Consider the following 18,581-nt stretch of genomic DNA (forward strand, 5'->3'; position numbering starts at 1 on the left):
TGCGTTCAGGGTCGGGCAGCAGGACGTGGACATCAAGCTGTCGGGTCACTTCATCAAGGAGATCCACTGTGTGTTCGTCAGCGAGACCAACGACCAGGGAGAGGGTGAGACGCCTGTCTGTCTGTCTCCAAGTACTCAATATAAACACACACCTGATCAAGCTGATATTGATCCTGAGGATGAATGAATGCTCACGTTGCCCTCTGGTGGTCAGACTGGAGCAGCTCGCAGATCTGAGGATCCGATATTAAGCATTTTACTAGACAGACGTGAGTGTGTGTGTTCAGTGAGTGTGTGTGTGTTCAGTGAGTGTGTTCAGTGTGTGTTCAGTGAGTGTGTGTGTGTGTTCAGTGAGTGTGTGTGTGTTCAGTGAGTGTGTGTGTGTGTGTTCAGTGAGTGTGTGTTCAGTGTGTGTGTGTTCAGTGAGTGTGTTCAGTGAGTGTGTGTGTGTGTGTTCAGTGAGTGTGTGTGTGTGTGTGTTCAGCGAGTGTGTGTGTGTTCAGTGAGTGTGTTCAGTGAGTGTGTGTGTGTTCAGTGAGTGTGTTCAGTGAGTGTGTTCAGTGAGTGTGTGTGTGTTCAGTGTGTGTGTGTGTGTGTGTGTGTGTGTGAGTGAGTGTTCAGTGTGTGTGTTCAGTGTGTGTGTGTGTGTGTGTGTGTGTGTGTTCAGTGTGTGTGTGTGTGTGTGTGTGTTCAGTGTGTGTGTGTGTGTTCAGTGTGTGTGTGTGTGTTCAGTGTGTGTGTGTGTTCAGTGTGTGTGTGTGTGTGTGTGTGTGTTCAGTGTGTGTGTGTGTTCAGTGTGTGTGTGTGTGTTCTGTGTGTGTGTGTGTGTTCAGTGTGTGTGTGTGTGTGTTCTGTGTGTGTGTGTGTGTTCAGTGAGTGTGTTCAGTGAGTGTGTTCAGTGTGTGTGTGTGTGTTCAGTGAGTGTTCAGTGTGCGTGTGTGTGTGTGTGTGTGTGTGTGTGTGTTCAGTGTGCGTGTGTGTGTGTGTGTTCAGTGTGTGTGTGTGTGTTCAGTGAGTGTTCAGTGTGCGTGTGTGTGTGTGTGTGTGTGTGTGTGTGTGTGTGTGTTCAGTGTGCGTGTGTGTGTGTGTGTTCAGTGTGCGTGTGTGTGTGTGTGTGTTCAGTGTGCGTATGTTCAGTGAGTGTGTGTGTGTGTTCAGTGTGTGTGTGTGTGTGTTCAGTGTGCGTGTGTGTTCAGTGAGTGTTCAGTGTGCGTGTGTGTGTGTGTGTGTGTTCAGTGTGCGTGTGTGTGTGTGTGTGTGTGTGTTCAGTGTGCGTGTGTGTGTGTGTGTGTGTGTGTGTTCAGTGAGTGACTCTTCTTCTTCTTCTCTCTGTAAAAGCTGCCAGGAAATCTGTCAGGTATCGTTTTAACAGTCGTTGTTACCAGTTGCCATGGTGATGTCATCATCATACACACACACCCATGTTTCCTGTGCCCCCCCCCCCCCCCCCCCTCATACTCTCTACTGTCTGTGTTTGACTGAGCTCTACTCATAGAAATAGAATTGGAGTTGAACGGACATCCAACCTTTTTTTTTTTTTCAGTGGTAATTTGAGAACTAGTTAGCTAGGTGGCTACTTAGCTAGCTATGTGGCTAGTTAGCTAGGTGTCCTTCTCAGGAGCAGTGAGCCTGCTAGCTAGCTTCCTGCTTTGATTGGGAATGTCCATCCTACTCCTTTTTTTTATTTCTATGCCCCCCCCCCCGGTCTCTCCCTGGTCTCTTCTGTCCGCCCTGGTCTCTCCTCATCTCTACTGCCCCCTCTGGTTTCTCCTGTCCCTCCTGGTCTCTCCTGCCCCCCCCTGGTCTCTCCTGTCCCCTCTGGTCTCCCCTGTCCCCCCCCCCCCCCCCGGTCTCTGGTGCCTCACGGCTGTCCTCTGTCCACAGTGGTGGTGACCCTGGAGCCGTTAGTGGGAGCAGAGACGTACGTTAACGGGAAGCAGATCACCGACGCCGTCGTCCTCAAACAAGGTACCTACAGAGTGTTCCTAGTGAAATGCACCCTGGGAGTCGTAGTTTGTTTTTTTGTAAATGAGTAACCGGTCCATCTCCGTGGCTAGGTCACCGCATCGTGATGGGGAAGAACCACGTGTTCCGGTTCAACCACCCGGAGCAGGCGAGGCTGGAGAGGGAGCGCAGCGCCACCGCCGACCAGCAGGGGGAGCCGGAGGACTGGAACTACGCCCAGAGGGAGCTGCTGGAGAAGCAAGGCATCGACATCAAGCTGGAGATGGAGAAGAGGTAATCTATACTGGTCTCTGCTGGTCTCTGCTGGTCTCTGCTGTCAAACTGGTTAATTGATTAATTGATTGTGTGTGTGTGTGTGTGTGTGTGTGTGTGTGTGTGTGTGTGTGTGTGTGTGTGTGTGTGTGTGTGTGTCCCAGACTACAAGACATGGAGATTCAGTACCGTAGAGAGAAGGAGGAGGCTGATCTGCTGCTGGAGCAACACAGACTGGTTGGTTCCTGTGTGATTGATATTGGATCGTCTGGTGGCTGTCGGTTAATCAACGATCAATAACGTGTGTGTGTGTGTGTGTGTGTGTGTTCAGTACGCAGACAGTGACAGTGGTGACGACTCGGACAAACGCTCCTGTGAGGAGAGCTGGAGGCTGATCTCCTCGCTGAGAGAGAAGCTACCTGCAAACAAGGTGCACACACCTGTCTCCCTCTGCCTCACCTGTCTGTCTCCCTCTGCCTCACCTGTCTGTCTCCCTCTGCCTCACCTGTCTGTCTCTTTCTGCCTCACCTACCTTTTTGTCTGTCTCATCTGTCTCCCTGTCTATCTTACCTGTGAGTCTCATCGGCCTGTCTGTCTCCGTCTCACCTGTCTGTCTCCAGGTCCAGTCCATAGTGAAGCGTTGTGGTCTTCCCAGCAGTGGGAAGAGGAGGGAGCCTCTCCGGGTCTACCAGATCCCTCAGAGGAGGAGGATCAGCAAAGACCCCAAACGGGTCACCATGGAGGACCTCCGCATGCAGGCGGTCAAAGAGATCTGCTACGAGGTCCACACTCCTTCTAATAGACCAGGTAGACCAGACCGCTGGAGTCCTCCTGGTTTTAAAGTGTCCTCTGTGTGTGTGGCGCCCCCCTCAGGTGGCTCTGGGAGACTTCCGGCACTCCCGCCAGGAGATCGAGGCGCTGTCCATCGTCAAGATGAAGGAACTCAGCCGCATGTACTCCAAGAAGGACCCCAACGAGAGGGAGACCTGGAGGGCCGTGGCCCAGGACGTCTGCGACACCGTGGGCATCGGGGAGGAGAGGAGCCCCCCCACGGAGGAGGGGGGAGGAGGGGGAGGAGAGACGGGGGAGGGGGGTGGGAAGAAGGCGTATGACCTGAAGGCTCACATCGATAAACTCACTGATATTTTAGAGGTGAGTTTGTTGTTCAAGAGACGATCAATCAATCAATCATCATCATCATCATCAATAACCACACGGACGTCTTCCAGGAGGTGAAGCTGCAGAACAACATGAAGGACGAGGAGATCAAAGCTCTGAGGGACCGCATGATCAAGATGGAGAGCATCATACCTGTTCAGGTAGGTCCCCCGCTCCCCCCCGGGTCCATCCGTCCATCGTCTCCCCGGTAACCAGTCCTCTTGTTTCCAGGACGACGACGCCAACAGTGAGGAGGGCGACGGCTCGCCCCAGAGGGACGAGGGCGTGGCCGGGGACGCCCCCCGCCAGCCGGAGGTCAGGGTGAAGCGGCTGATGGACGAGGACCCGGCGTTCAGGCGAGGGCGCCTCCGCTGGCTGAAGCAGGAACAGCAGCGCATCCTGAACCTGCAGCAGCAGAACATCACCAAGAAACTCCGAGGCCAGAACCAGAACCAGATCCAGGGTCAGATACCGCCATGACACATGACACGTTTGATTAGATTGATGATGTTTGAGGAACCTGACGGATGTCCCCCCTCCCCCCGCAGGTCCGAACTCCCCCGTTGTTCCCGTTCACCTCCCCGGGACCGGCCGCTTCATCCCCCCCCAGGAGTGCAAGCTCAAGTTCCCCTTCAAGAGTAACCCTGCCCACCGGTTGTCGTGGGGACCAGCCACCGCCGCCCTGATGGCTCTGGGTCTGGGGGAGGGACAAGGTGACGGAGGAGAGCAGGAGGAGGAGGGGGGAGGAGGAGGAGGAGGAGGAGGAGGAGTGGAGGGTAAATGTTCTCCATCGCCTCCTCCCCCTCAGGGTCCGGCTCTCTTGCCCCTCCCCTTCCAGGTCCCGCCCCCTCGCATGCGCACCCCAAGCCCAAATCGTGCCTGGCAACAGCGTAACCAGGGCAACCAGGGCGGCAACTACTACCACCACCATCAACACCACCAGGGAAACAACCAAAACCAGCAGCACCGCTACCGCCGCAACTCTCTGGACAGCTCCACCCAGGGCAACAGTAACTATGACAACGGCCAGCATCATGGCGGCGGAGGCGGTCACCAGGGGCGACCGAGACAGAGGAGGAGCGAGTCCCCTGGGCCTGGAGGCGAGAGGGGAGGGGGGAGAGGAGGAGGAGGGAGGGGCAGAGATGGAGGCTTCCATTATAATCATCACCAGCACCATCAGTTCCAGCACCATCCCTACTACAGCCCCCAGAATGCACCATTCCAGCCAGGACCTTACCCCAACTACTACAGCCTGCCACGCTCCGGGCCGCCACCCCCTCCTGCCGACATGCTGCTGGGGGCGGGGCCACCACAGGGGGGGTGGGGCTTCACCACCCCCCCGAGGATGAGACGTCAGTTCAGCGCACCGGACCTCAAAAACAACAAGGAGACCCCCATCTGACCTCATGACACCACGGAGCTCTCTGATTGGCTGCAGGACGCGGTCCTGATGCTGTAGAATAGGCTGCTGTGTGTGTGTGTGTGTGTGACTGTCGACCCGTCACACGCCAACTAACATCACACACACACATCCTGTATCTTCAGTCCTGCTGTGTGTGTGTGTGTGTGTGTGTAGCTTCCTCCTAGCTTTGACGTTAGCGCGGGTTAGCTGTTGCCATAGTGATGGTGTTTTGTTTTTTTTGTCAAACAGGATGGAAGTTATTGATTTTATTGATCAGTTTATCAAAAAGGTGCCTTAAAGCTGAAGTGGCTAGCTACTGTTAGCGGAAGTCTCCTGTCGTCGATATTTACTTAAAGAAAGCGTTGAAGTACGTTGTTTTTTTGTTTTTTTTCCCCGAGCCGGTTAGCCTAGCCTGCTGTTAGCCCAGGAGGCTAACTAGCCTGGTTCAGTCTGAGAGTTCTGTGGTTAGCTCGGGGCTAGTCTGCGCTAGTTTAGCTTGTCAGGGGAAAAGTATTAGCTTAGCATAGTTAGCGAAGGCAGCATTCATGTTGCGTGGGAGTTTGTACGACTTTGGCAACGTTTTAAACTATTATTCATTGGTTTAGGATCCCGCACATTTTTTTAAAGGACAGTGGCCCAAAATCTAGCGATGTTAAAAAATGTTTAAAAAAAAAAATTTCAGTTCTGACATTTCAAAATAAAAGCCTCTCTACACCGATTATAGGGATTGTTTTTTACAATCATGCGGACCGTTGTGAAGTCTAAAAGACAAATTATTTCATGAATATAGATTATTTAAAAAAATCGACACATTTTTATCGAGCGACCTGTTTTGTATCCGTTGTTGTTTAGCCGTTTAAAAAAACGACATCATTCAACGAAGCTTTGTACGTAAAATAATTAAATATTCTGACCTTAAACTTGAACCTGTTGTAGCATTTCCCCGTTTCTCCCGCGCGACATCGAACGCTGCGTCGCCGAGTGCTACATAAACCAAAGAGAGCGGCTCTGCGGCGCCTCCTGCAGGCGAGCAGAGTGCCGCGGTGGAAGGACGAGGAAGTGTAGACGTTGAGACTCGCATGTTGAATCTTTTTAAAGCGTTGTGTGTATATTTGAAGTGTATCCTGACTCGTTTGTCTTTTGATGTTTTTATGAATATATATATATATAAATATATATATATATATGTTTAATATGTTGCCTTCACCGTCTCTGGCAATCGTGGGAAATGTAGGAAGTGGTGCCTCGTGGGAGACGTAAGAATACTGACTTGATTAACAGACGTGGGAGATTGTAGGAATCATGATAAATGATGGGATCTGGTGTATGTAGGGCCGTGTGAGCAAGGAACTCTGGGAAAGGTAGTGTGAGACGAGGTGGCAATAAGAGAAGGACGTTTTTGAAGTAGGAACAAGACACTATGACATTTTAAAGCATCCGACAATAAAACGTTTATTATTGTGTCCGAAAACGAGGGATAAACTGCTGCTGCGTTCATGGCACGTCGGGAAGTTGGAGATTTGGGTGGTTTTCACACATTTTAAGCCACTTCAATACAGTTTTTTGAGAATGAGAAATATGAAACGTGCTGATGAGTTTAAGGCTGCAACTAACAGGAATGTAATTATTGATTAATTGGAAATCTGAGGTTTCTCCTGGTGTGTTCACTGCACCTCTGGAATGTAGGAATATGCCACGTTTCTCACTTCCAGCGTCGAACTGCCTGCAGCCTCGGTGGGTTTTTATACACCCTGAATGAAGACATGTTTACTTGTACCGCCTAAACCCCGCCTACACAGAGCAAGGCATTGTGGGAGATGACGAGTGGAGCGAATGTTTATTTTTTTGCGCTCCGTGACTTTGAAGACCTTTCTAACTCACGGTCAGAACCAACCAATGGGATGCGTTCCTTCCGGCCGCCCCGGCCAGCCAGGGAGGTAGTCGCCGTGACGATGACAACAAACAAACAAATACCGGTTTGTGATTGGCCCTGAGAAGCATGACATCAGCAGGAACGTTATTTCTGCCTTGTTTTGCTCTGCTGTCTCTGGATCCGACCAATCACGGGACAATCGTGATAAACCTGCTGCCACCGCCGGGATTGATGGGAAATGATGTTTTCCTTTTTTTTATGTTATTTTTTTTTGTTTGTTTTGTTGTTGTTGTTTTGTTTTAGTTTTTTTCAAGCGTGGGCTTCTGATTGGCAGATTTTGTGTATTCATTTGCATCCTGTATTTTAACCCCGCCTACATGTTCAACCTTCGCTTTGTGATGTCATCATGCGTTCATCACTATTATTGATATAATTATTATAAAGTGTCTTTAATATTGGGTTCTTTTGGATGCTGCTAAAGGGAGCTTCTTCACCCTCATGCAACTGTGTGTGTGTGTGTGTGTTGGAAGTCTGTGTGTGTGTGTGTGTGTGTGTGTGTGTGTGTGTGTGTGTGTGTGTGTGTGTGTGTGTGTGTGTGTGTGTGTGTGTGTGTGTGTGTGTGTGTGTGTGTGTGTGTGTGTGTGTGTGTTGGAAGTCTGTGTGTGTGTGTGTGTGTGTGTTGGAAGTCTGTGTGTGTGTGTGTGTGTGTGTGGGCTCATTTCCAGGTTAATTTAGAATCATAATCTAAAGTTTGTTTTTCATTATAAATCTGATTTTTGTTTGTATTCTAATCGTCTGTTTAGTTTTTGTCGTCTGGGAGGAGGGTTTGTTTGGTGGGGGGTGTTCTCGTCACTGGCCCCGCCCACTCCCTCTCTGCTCCAATCACAACCCTCAGAGTTTTACGACATCGGAGCACGATGTCACTTCAGGACTCAAGAAAAAAAAACAGACGTGGACATGATGACATCATGGTCTAGCCCTCCAGCTATTGGCTCAGAGCCCCTTCAGGTGTTTTTCTGTCTGTTGGGTTGTTGTTGTTGTTGTTGTTGTATCAGGAACCAATCTCAGGCTCTACCTGCAGACAACATGATGGCAATAAACTGTCAACCAGAATGAACCGCTGCTTCCCTGCAGAGTCCTCGTGTCTTTACGTCGTCTTCAGCCGTCAAAGTCCTCACAGACAAACTGTAGTCAAACTTAGAAGTTCAACTTTAGTGCGTCACGTGAGATGGTGATCAGTAAAAAGTGCTGAGTCATGCTTTGTTAGGTCTGTCTGCAAGACCACAAGATAACTACTGTTAAAACGCTGGTTTTCTGAACGGAGTCTGGTTGATGGGTGCTAGGCTACGCTAACATTGTAGCTGCTCCATCAACATTCCATATAAGGTCATCTAGACATAAATACAGCAGAGACCTTGTTGTTTGGACCACAGACAGTCTCTGGTTCTACACATAGTCTGGTCTGGTGTCTGGACTAATGGGAGCTACTATCTAGACCTCTGGGGGACCACAGACAGTCTCTGGTTCCTCCACATGGTCTGGTCTGGTCTCTGGACTAATGGGAGCTACTATCTAGACCTCTGGGGCACCACAGACAGTCTCTGGTTCCTCCACATAGTCTGGTCTGGTCTCTTGACTAATGTGAGCTACTATCTAGACCTCTGGGGGACCACAGACAGTCTCTGGTTCCACCACATAGTCTGGTCTGGTCTTTGGACTAATGTGAGCTACTATCTAGACCTCTGGGGGACCACAGACAGTCTCTGGTTCCGCCACATGGTCTGGTCTGGTCTCTGGACTAATGTGGGCTACTATCTAGACCTCTGGGGGACCACAGACAGTCTCTGGTTCCTCCACATAGTCTGGTCTGGTCTCTGGACTAATGTGGGCTACTATCTAGACCTCTGGGGGACCACAGACAGTCTCTGGTTCCTCCACATGGTCTGGTCTGGTCTCTGGACTCATGTGAGCTACTATCTAGACCTCTGGGGGACCACAGACAGTCTCTGGTTCCTCATATAGTCTGGTCTCTGGACTCATGAGCTGATAAACCCAACGAGGAAGCTGAAGAGAACAAACATATCAAGAGAAACGTGCTATCGGCCGAACACAGCTGATTCCTGTCTCACTTCCTGCCCGGCGACTGTCAGCTGATGCTTCCTGCTCCGGTGATACGCGAGTGTCTTCAGGGCTCCTGGTTTCTCCTCCTGGACTCAGTCTCTCTGGAGTCTTTCTCAGAATGCAGCTCTTCATCATCGTCCTCCTCTCCTCCCACGTTGCCACGGTTACAGCGTGGGCCGGTTGCCGCAGGGACCGGGACAAGGACCACCGGGAGAGGGAGAACTGCACGGCGCTCGGCTTTAGCGACGTGAAGGGATTCGAACCCACGACCAAGGTAACACCCGGACCAAGACGACAGCGATCGGGTTAAAAGATGAAAATGTAACATTTAAAAGTAGATTCTTAATCAAATAATGACTATATTAACATGGGATATGTCTTTATGTAGCAGAAACTTTCAAATCACATAATGATCAAAACATTTTAAAATAATACATTCCCACAAAAAAAATTACAAATTTTGGCAATTTTTAATTACAATTTGCTTGTTAATTTACAGAACATAATTTGGTAGAATGATGAAGCAATATGCAGAATTTACTGAGCAGCACAGACATGAATGTTTAAATGGAGAGAGACAGTATAACTTAATAATGTAGATTATGATGTTGAGTTTATTTCGTTATTCTTTACTTTCATTCCTTTTAAATGCAGGCGTTGTCATCATGGCTCTCAGGAAACGGAGGGTTTTACTTGCACATTTCTCTTGTAGAGAGCGACTTTATTTGGTGATCCAAATATCGTTGTTCTTCCATAAATAACTTTCAGAAGGGACAATATGATCAGCTGGAAAGTGTTTGACTGACGGGATCCGACCACAGCGGAGACACGAGCTTCCTGTATCAGACTCATGATGACAACTTGACAGGAAACCCTGAGTCTTTCTTTTCATCTCCCTCTCTCGCTCTGTTTTCAGGTTATGTTGTTTCCCAACAACCTGTTCTCCACTCTGTCCTGGTCCTCCTTCCAGATCTTCCCAGCGATCTATGAGATCGACCTCAGGGGCAACAAGGTGCCTAAAAATGAATACTGAGTCAATACGTTGAAACCGGTTGATATCCACAATCAATATGAAGTAGTTTTGTACATATTTAGAATGTAAAGGTTTGGTGACTTCTTGTCTCCAGATTCCGGAGGTGCCCTCCAGCGTGACTCCGATCCTGCCCAGCCTCTCGGTTCTCCGGCTGGGGTCCAACCGTCTGGTGAGCCTCTCTGACGGTTCCTTCTCTGCCTGCCCTGCCCTGACTGAACTCTACCTGGACCACAACGCCATGGAATCCCTGAGCAACCACGCCTTCTCTGGACTCAGCCAGCTGGAGGTCAGCATGTTAGCATTCATGGTGTGAATGTAGCCTGTTAGCAATAACTGAGAGTTTGGAAGTTGGGACGCACCTAGCATGTTGTTATCATACTGTGAAGTTTGCATGTTAGAAAGTTACAAAGCAAACCAGGAAGGTTGAATACTAGATTTATTAGGATGCCGATTATGAATATGGAGAACATGGAGGTAGTTTGTTTGGAAAATAAGGATGTATCCTGTAAAAGTAGCTTGATAGGGAGTTAGGACACGTTCCTTGTTAGGATGCATGCTGTGAAGGTACCTTGTTAGGATGCATGCCGTGAAGGTACCTTGTTTGGACGCATAATATGAAGGTACCTTGGAAGGATGCATGCTGTGAAGGTACCTTGTTAGGACACATGCCGTGAAGGTACCTTGTTAAAATGCATATTGTGAAGGTACTTTGTTAGGATGCATGCCATGAAGGTACCTTGTTAGGACGCATGCCATGAAGGTACCTTGTTAGGACGCATGCTGTGAAAGTACCTTGTTAGGACGCATGCTGTGAAGGTACCTTGTTAGGACTAGCTTGTTACGAAGTTAGGACATATACCATTAAGGTAGCTTGTTAGGAAACAAGGGTGCAAACTACCATGAAGGTAGCTTGTCTGGATGTTAGGACGCATACCGTGAAGATAGATTAGTTAAAAGGACAGGAACGTATGCCCAACCCATCATTGCTTCTCTTCTGACTGGTGGTTCTGTCTTCTAGATCCTAGACTTGTCATCCAATCATATCAAGGTGCTTCCTGATCTCATGCTGCGCCCCCTCCCGGTCATAGAGACCCTCTACCTGGAGGACAACAAGGTGGGAGAACACAGAGCTTTGAAAGTATTGTTCCATTTTGATTTGATTTTACTGTAGCTCACCAGTGGTGACAGCAGCTTCTCGCCTGTAGAGGGCGAAGGTTACAGGTAATTTCCTTTTCATTTAAGATCAAGCTGATGCCAGATAATTGGTTCAGTCCGAGGGTGGATGTGCCGTACCTCTTCCTCTCAGCCAATCCCTGGGCCTGCTTTTGTTCACTGACTTACTTCCACGGATACCTTGATGAATATGAACACAATGTCTACATCCATACTGGCTCTCCCTTTCCCCGCTCGTCCATGGAGCCGGATGGAGAAAGTGTGGTGAGTATCCCGAGCAGGAAATGGCACCAAACAAGAAGTAAAGCCAAAAAAGGAGTTTTGCCCCCACAAACGTGATCGAACAACGGTTTGTTCAACAGTGTGCATACCGAAGGTCTTATCTTAGAGGAGCAATGATGCATAGGTAAAATTTGAAAAATGATTAATTTTGGCTTTCCGTGGCTTTTTGCTATCTGTTCTCAGGTGTGCGACTCTCCTCCGCGGCATAAAGGCACACCTTTAATAAATCTGGGTAATTCCGATCTCTGTTCAGGAGAAGATGAAGAACCAGATGCAACTACTCCTATTCCCACAACTAATTCTACTACTACTACTCCTACTACTACTCCTCCTATTCCCACAACTACTTATACCACTACTACTCCTGTTCCCAATACTACCTTGGCTCCTCATTCCACCGTTCCTTCAGGCAACCAGGGAGGTAGTCACCGTGACAATGACAAAAAACAAACAAATACCGGTTTGTGATTGGCCCTGAGAAGCATGACATCAGCAGGAACGTTATTTCTGCCTTGTTTTGCTCTGCTGTCTCCGGATCCGACCAATCACGGGACAATCGTGATAAACCTGCTGCCACTGCCGGGATTGATGGGATATGATGTTTTCCTTTTTTTTATGTTTTTTTTAATTTTTTGGCGGGTTTTGTTTTTTTATTTCAAGTGTGGGCTTCTGATTGGCAGATTTTGTGTATTAATTTGCATCCTGTATTTTAACCCCGCCTACATGTTCAACCTTCGCTTTGTGACGTCATCATGCCTTCATCACTATTATTAATATAATTATTATAAAGTGTCTTTAATATTGGGTTCTTTTGGATGCTGCTAAAGGGAGCTTCTTCACCCTCATGCAACTGTGTGTGTGTGTGTGTGTGTGTGTTGGAAGTCTGTGTGCGTGTGTGTGTGTGTGTGTGTGTGTGTGTGTGTGTGTTGGAAGTCTGTGTGTGTGTGCGTGTGTGTGTGTGTTGGAAGTCTGTGTGTGCGTGTCTGTGTGTGCGTGTGTGTGTGTGTGTGTGTGTGTGTGTGTGTGTTGGAAGTCTGTGTGTGCGTGTGTGTGCGTGTGTGTGTGTGTGTGTGTGTGTGCGCTCATTTCCAGGTTAATTTAGAATCATAATCTCAAGTTTGTTTTTCATTATAAATCTGATTTTTGTTTGTATTCTAATCGTCTGTTTAGTTTTTGTCGTCTGGGAGGAGGGTTTTTTTGGTGGGGGGCGTTCTCGTCACTGGCCCCGCCCACTCCCTCTCTGCTCCAATCACAACCCTCAGAGTTTTACGACATCGGAGCACGATGTCATTTCAGGACTAAAAAAAACAAAACAGACGTGGACATGATGACATCATGGTCTAGCCCTCCAGCTATTGGCTCAGAGCCCCTTCAGGTGTTTTTCTGTCTGTTGGGTTGTTGTTGTTGTTGTTGTTGTTGTTGTTGTTGTTGTATCAGGAACCAATCTCAGGCTCTACCTGCAGACAACATGATGGCAATAAACTGTCAACCAGAATGAACCGCTGCTTCCCTGCAGAGTCCTCGTGTCTTTACGTCGTCTTCAGCCGTCAAAGTCCTCACAGACAAACTGTAGTCAAACTTAGAAGTTCAACTTTAGTGCGTCACGTGAGATGGTGATCAGTAAAAAGTGCTGAGTCATGCTTTGTTAGGTCCGTCTGCTAGACCACAAGATAACTACTGTTAAAACGCTGGTTTTCTGAATGGAGTCTGGTTGATGGGTGCTAGGCTAGGCTAACATTGTAGCTGCTCCATCAACACTCCAAATAAGGTCATCTAGACATAAATACAGCAGAGACCTTGTTGTTTGGACCACAGACAGTCTCTGGTTCCTCCACATAGTCTGGTCTGGTGTCTGGACTAATGTGAGCTACTATCTAGACCTCTGGGGGACCACAGACAGTCTCTGGTTCCTCCACATAGTCAGGTCTGGTCTCTGGACTAATGTGAGCTACTATCTAGACCTCTGGGGGACCACAGACAGTCTCTGGTTCCTCATATAGTCTGGTCTCTGGACTCATGAGCTGATAAACCCAAGGAGGAAGCTGAAGAGAACAAACATATCAAGAGAAACGTGCTATCGGCCGAACACAGCTGATTCCTGTCTCACTTCCTGCCCGGCGACTGTCAGCTGATGCTTCCTGCTCCGGTGATAAGCGAGTGTCTTCAGGGCTCCTGGTTTCTCCTCCTGGACTCAGTCTCTCTGGAGTCTTCTCAGAATGCAGCTCTTTATCATAGTCCTCCTCTCCTCCCACGTTGCCACGGTTACAGCGTGGGCCGGTTGCCGCAGGGACCGGGACAAGGACCACCGGGAGAGGGAGAACTGCACGGCGCTCGGCTTCAGCGACGTTGTGAAGGGATTCGAACCCACGACCAAGGTAACACCCGGACCAAGACGACAGCGATCGGGTTAAAAGATGAAAATGTAACATTTAAAAGTAGATTCTTAATCAAATAATGACTATATTAACATGGGATATGTCTTTATGTAGCAGAAACTTTCAAATCACATTATGATCAAAACATTTTAAAATAATACATTCCCACAAAAAAAATTACAAATTTTGGCAATTTTTAATTACAATTTGCTTGTTAATTTACAGAACATAATTTGGTAGAATGATGAAGCAATATGTAGAATTTACTGAGCAGCACAGACATGAATGTTTAAATGGAGAGAGACAGTATAACTTAATAATGTAGATTATGATGTTGAGTTTATTTAGTTATTCTTTACTTTCATCCCTTTTAAATGCAGGCGTTGTCGTCGTGGCTCTCAGGAAACGGAGGGTTTTACTTGCACATTTCTGTTGTAGAGAGCGACTTTATTTGGTGATCCAAATATCGTTGTTCTTCCATAAATAACTTTCAGAAGGGACAATATGATCAGCTGGAAAGTGTTTGACTGACGGGATCCGACCACAGCGGAGACACGAGCTTCCTGTATCAGACTCATGATGACAACTTGACAGGAAACCCTGAGTCTTTCTTTTCATCTCCCTCTCTCGCTCTGTTTTCAGGTTATGTTGTTTCCCAACAACCTGTTCTCCACTCTGTCCTGGTCCTCCTTCCAGATCTTCCCAGCGATCTATGAGATCGACCTCAGGGGCAACAAGGTGCCTAAAAATGAATACTGAGTCAATACGTTGAAACCGGTTGATATCCACAATCAATATGAAATAGTTTTGTAAATATTTAGAATGTAAAGGTTTGGTGACTTCTTGTCTCCAGATTCCGGAGGTGCCCTCCAGCGTGACTCCGATCCTGCCCAGCCTCTCGGTTCTCCGGCTGGGGTCCAACCGTCTGGTGAGCCTCTCTGACGGTTCCTTCTCTGCCTGCCCTGCCCTGACTGAACTCTACCTGGACCACAACGCCATGGAATCCCTGAGCAACCACGCCTTCTCTGGACTCGGCCAGCTGGAGGTCAGTATGTTAGCATGCATGGTGTGAATGTAGCCTGCTAGCAATAACTGAGAGTTTGGAAGTTGGGACGCACCTAGCATGTTGTTATCATACTGTGAAGTTTGCATGTTAGAAAGTTACAAAGCAAACCAGGAAGGTTGAATACTAGATTTATTAGGATGCAGATTATGAATATGGAGAACATGGAGGTAGTTTGTTTGGAAAATAAGGATGCGTCCTGTAAAAGTAGCTTGATAGGGAGTTAGGACATTCCTTTTTAGGACCTTGGCAGGACGCATGCTGTGAAGGTACCTTGTTAGGACCCATGCCGTGAAGGTACCTTGTTAGGACCCATGCCGTGAAGGTACCTTGTTAGGACCCATGCCGTGAAGGTACCTTGTTAGGATGCATGCTGTGAAGGTACCTTGGCAGGACGCATCTGTGCAGGTACCTTGTTAGGACGCATGCTGTGAAGGTACCTTGTTAGAACGCATGCTGTGGAAGTACCTTGTTAGGACTAGCTTGTTACGAAGTTAGGACATATACCTTTAAGTTAGCTTGTTAGGAAACAAGGGTGCAAACTACCATGAAGGTAGCTTGTCTGGATGTTAGGACGCATACCGTGAAGATAGATTAGTTAAAAGGACAGGAACGTATGCCCAACCCATCATTGCTTCTCTTCTGACTGGTGGTTCTGTCCTCTAGATCCTAGACTTGTCATCCAATCATATCAAGGTGCTTCCTGATCTCATGCTCCGCCCCCTCCCGGTCATAGAGACCCTCTACCTGGAGGACAACAAGGTGGGAGAACACAGAGCTTTGAAAGTACTGTTCCATTTTGATTTTATTTTACTGTAGCTCACTGGTGACAGCAGCTTCTCGCCTGTAGAGGGCGAAGGTTACAGGTAATTTCCTTTTCATTTAAGATCAAGCTGATGCCAGATAATTGGTTCAGTCCGAGGGTGGATGTGCCGTACCTCTTCCTCTCAGCCAATCCTTGGGCCTGCTTTTGTTCACTGACTTACTTCCACGGATACCTTGATGAATACGATTTCAATGTCTACATCCATACTGGCTCTCCCTTTCCCCGCTCGTCCAGGGACCCGGATGGAGAAAGTGTGGTGAGTATCCCAAGCAGGAAATGGCACCAAACAAGAAGTAAAGCCAAAAAATGAGTTTGGCAAAATGATTAATTTTGGCTTACTGTGGCTTTTTGCTATCTGTTCTCAGGTGTGCGACTCTCCTCCGCGGCATAAAGGCACACCTTTAGTAAATCTGGGTAATTCTGATCTGTGTTCAGGAGAAGATGAAGAACCAGATGCAACTACTCCTATTCCCACAACTACTCCTACTACTACTACTCCTCCTACTACTACTACTACTACTGCTCCTATTCCCACAACTACTCCTACTACTACTACTCCCACTACTACTTCTACTACTACTACTACTCCTCCTTCTACTACTATGACTACTCCTATTCCCACAACTACTTCTACTACTACTCCTATTACCACAACTACTTCTACTACTCCTGCTCCCACTCCTCCTTCTAATACTATGACTACTCCTATTCCCACAACTACTTCTACTACAACTACTCCTACTACTACTGCTCCTATTCCCACAACTACTTATACTACTCCTACTCCCACTACTACTTCTACTACTACTACTACTACTCCTCCTTCTACTACTATGACTACTCCTATTCCCACAACTACTTCTACTACTACTCCTATTACCACAACTACTTCTACCACTACTACTCCTGTTCCCACTATTACCTTGGCTCCTCATTCCACCGTTCCTTCAGGCAGACCCTCAACTGAAAGTCCTGCCAACATGATGCCGACTAAACCCCGATCCACGGCCGCCGCTGACGCACCGACCGCCACTTTGACCCCCGCCGGCTTTGAAATAAGTGCTGCCCGAGGTGCTGGGACGTTCTGTTTTTGGTTGTTTGCAGGGTGCCTGCTGCTGTGCGCGGTGTCGATGGCGTGCATATTGGTGACTCTGGCAGGTCTGATCGTTTGGTACAGGAGGATTTACAAGCCGCTGAGCATGACACTGGCGAGAAGAGGAGGAGGTGAGGTCATGAGGCTGTTATGTTATAACGGGAGGGAAGAAAGAGAGGCGGTGGGAGGAGGAGGAGGAGGAGGCATGGAGCTGTATCGCTCTGTGATGTTCATCCACAAAGAGGGAGGAGAAGCCTCTGAGAGGGAAGGTGAAGGAGGGAGTGAAAGACTCCTTGTCACTCTGGAGCCGACAGGAAGAGGAGGAGGAGCAACGAGAGAGGAAGGAGGAGGGACGGGGGAGAAGGGAGTGTACAGGAAGTCCTTGTACCGTATGTTGAGCAAAGAGCAGGAGATAGAGGGGTGGAGGGGCGTCACAGAGGAGTGTCAGGTCTCCGTAAAAGATGGAGGGAGGAGGCGAGGAGAGGAGAGAAGTGAAGGAGGAGTTTCCAGAAAGCGCTACAGCGTAATCCTGAGGGAGGAGACGGAGGAGGCGGAGGGAGGGAGGGAGGAGCTGGACTGGGTGGTGGGGGGGTGGGAGGTGAAAAGAGGTGCAGGAGGGGAGGAGGTGGCGGCGGTGCCCAGGAGCAGCTGGGGAGAGTGGCTGGCACACTACTTACCCAGCATGCCCTGGGGCGTGACCACACCCACCAAGGGCGAAGCAACTGAGTGACGTCGTTGGTGCAAGGACCCGCATCACTTCCTGTCTTTCTGTCGTCAGTGAAGCTCCCGTATTTATATTTATTGTGAGACCGACGAGGCCGAACCACAGACTTCGTTCTTATAGCTAAGTTATCGTCAATGAATTTGTGAGATGCAAAAAAACTACAACTCCCAAGAGACGGGTCGCAGCGTTTCTATTAAACAGAAATCTGCAGCTTCAATACAAACTCTCAACTTTACGCAGCTTCATGTGTTCAGATCAAGGCGATCTCTGACCTTTGACCTTCATGTTTATCTCCAGATGTTTGAATAAAACTTGTGTGAAATGCAGATGTGTGTTTTGGGGGATTTGTGAAAAAAAAATTTGATCACGACTAACAGATCTGAGAAAAGTCGGTTGACGAGAGAAAAAAAACAAGAGAAGCAAGTCTTAATGTTTGAATCTTAAAAATACTTTAATAAGTAAATTCACGAAGCAATAATTAACAAAACAAACCGCTTTATGAGAATTTTGTTAAATTATTATAATAAATATCTGCAATATCCGGAATTTCCGGCACAATTGTTGTCATCAAATTGTACCGCGTATTGTAAATTCTGCTTATTTTAGCTCCACCAAAAAAAGCTAATTCAGGCTCCAAGGTTAGCCTGAGCGCTAACGGTCTCAGGAAGTAATGCGTGGACGCAATAAAGTGTGCTTCCTGTTATTCGCTAACATCGACTTACCAACGACGTCTGACGTACAAAAGTCCTCCGGGGTCAAGGTTCAACATGACTTCCCTTTCCGTGTTCGTCGTTCCCAGTCTGATGTTTCACAAGAAGCCAGTTGAGCTCAGTTTAAAAGGTGACGACTGGCTTCTGGCGAGCTAACAACTACCGTAAGTTAGCTTCCATGATTCAAGGTCAGCTTTGCCGATATGTGTCATGCTGCCTTCATGTGTTATCGGAATTGTGATAAATACTAGAAACCGACTTGGAAATCGCAGCGTTCCCAAGTTGGAGGTGACCAGAGCCTTTCAACCTGGCGGAGAAGAGGACACTTTCACTAACGGATGGTACGTAATCCTTTATTTATAACAGCTGGACATGTATTAGGTGGTGCTCGTGTACGTCATTTGAATCTGTAATCTACGTACACTTGATATAGACCGATGGTAATTATCGTTCCGTCCAGAACAAATGGACTATGATGTTTCTATATTACATTAGCCAACCTTACCTTTTTATTTTGAAGCCCCGCCCCCT

General features: G+C 48.0%; 3 protein-coding genes across 4 annotated transcripts in view; all 3 read left to right on the top strand.

Moving 5' to 3' along the window:
• Positions 1–7,971, top strand: part of LOC311008807 (kinesin-like protein KIF1C) — a 21,439-nt gene extending 13,468 nt beyond the window's left edge. Inside the window, exons 20-29 of the mRNA XM_084002708.1 lie at positions 10–104; positions 1,885–1,968; positions 2,058–2,238; positions 2,382–2,454; positions 2,549–2,647; positions 2,838–2,999; positions 3,091–3,369; positions 3,447–3,536; positions 3,607–3,838; positions 3,924–7,971. Of these exons, the coding sequence (XP_083858834.1) occupies positions 10–104; positions 1,885–1,968; positions 2,058–2,238; positions 2,382–2,454; positions 2,549–2,647; positions 2,838–2,999; positions 3,091–3,369; positions 3,447–3,536; positions 3,607–3,838; positions 3,924–4,777 (2,149 nt within the window). The 3' untranslated portion in view covers positions 4,778–7,971. The remainder of the gene's footprint in view (positions 1–9; positions 105–1,884; positions 1,969–2,057; positions 2,239–2,381; positions 2,455–2,548; positions 2,648–2,837; positions 3,000–3,090; positions 3,370–3,446; positions 3,537–3,606; positions 3,839–3,923) is intronic.
• A 495-nt stretch (positions 7,972–8,466) lies between these two features.
• Positions 8,467–12,907, top strand: LOC311008825 (uncharacterized protein). 2 transcript variants are annotated; one of them, XM_084002740.1, is made up of 7 exons: positions 8,467–9,045; positions 9,688–9,783; positions 9,899–10,090; positions 10,823–10,918; positions 11,047–11,241; positions 11,443–11,577; positions 11,614–12,907. In XM_084002740.1, the coding sequence occupies exons 1-7, from the start codon at positions 8,890–8,892 to the stop codon at positions 11,725–11,727; spliced, it is 984 nt and encodes a 327-aa protein (XP_083858866.1). In that variant the 5' UTR covers positions 8,467–8,889; the 3' UTR covers positions 11,728–12,907. The 2 variants fall into 2 exon arrangements, with proteins under 2 accessions (XP_083858866.1, XP_083858865.1); XM_084002739.1 differs by having other exon boundaries at positions 11,443–12,884.
• A 146-nt stretch (positions 12,908–13,053) lies between these two features.
• Positions 13,054–17,346, top strand: LOC311009066 (uncharacterized protein; the record flags this gene model as incomplete). Its single annotated transcript, XM_084003040.1, has 6 exons — positions 13,054–13,634; positions 14,277–14,372; positions 14,488–14,679; positions 15,364–15,459; positions 15,585–15,779; positions 15,889–17,346. The coding sequence occupies exons 1-6, from the start codon at positions 13,476–13,478 to the stop codon at positions 17,344–17,346; spliced, it is 2,196 nt and encodes a 731-aa protein (XP_083859166.1). The 5' UTR covers positions 13,054–13,475.
• Between the last annotated feature and the right edge of the window lie 1,235 nt (positions 17,347–18,581).

This window comes from Eutrigla gurnardus (genome assembly GCF_963514095.1).
Source record: "Eutrigla gurnardus genome assembly, chromosome: 23".
NCBI lineage: Eukaryota > Metazoa > Chordata > Actinopteri > Perciformes > Triglidae > Eutrigla > Eutrigla gurnardus.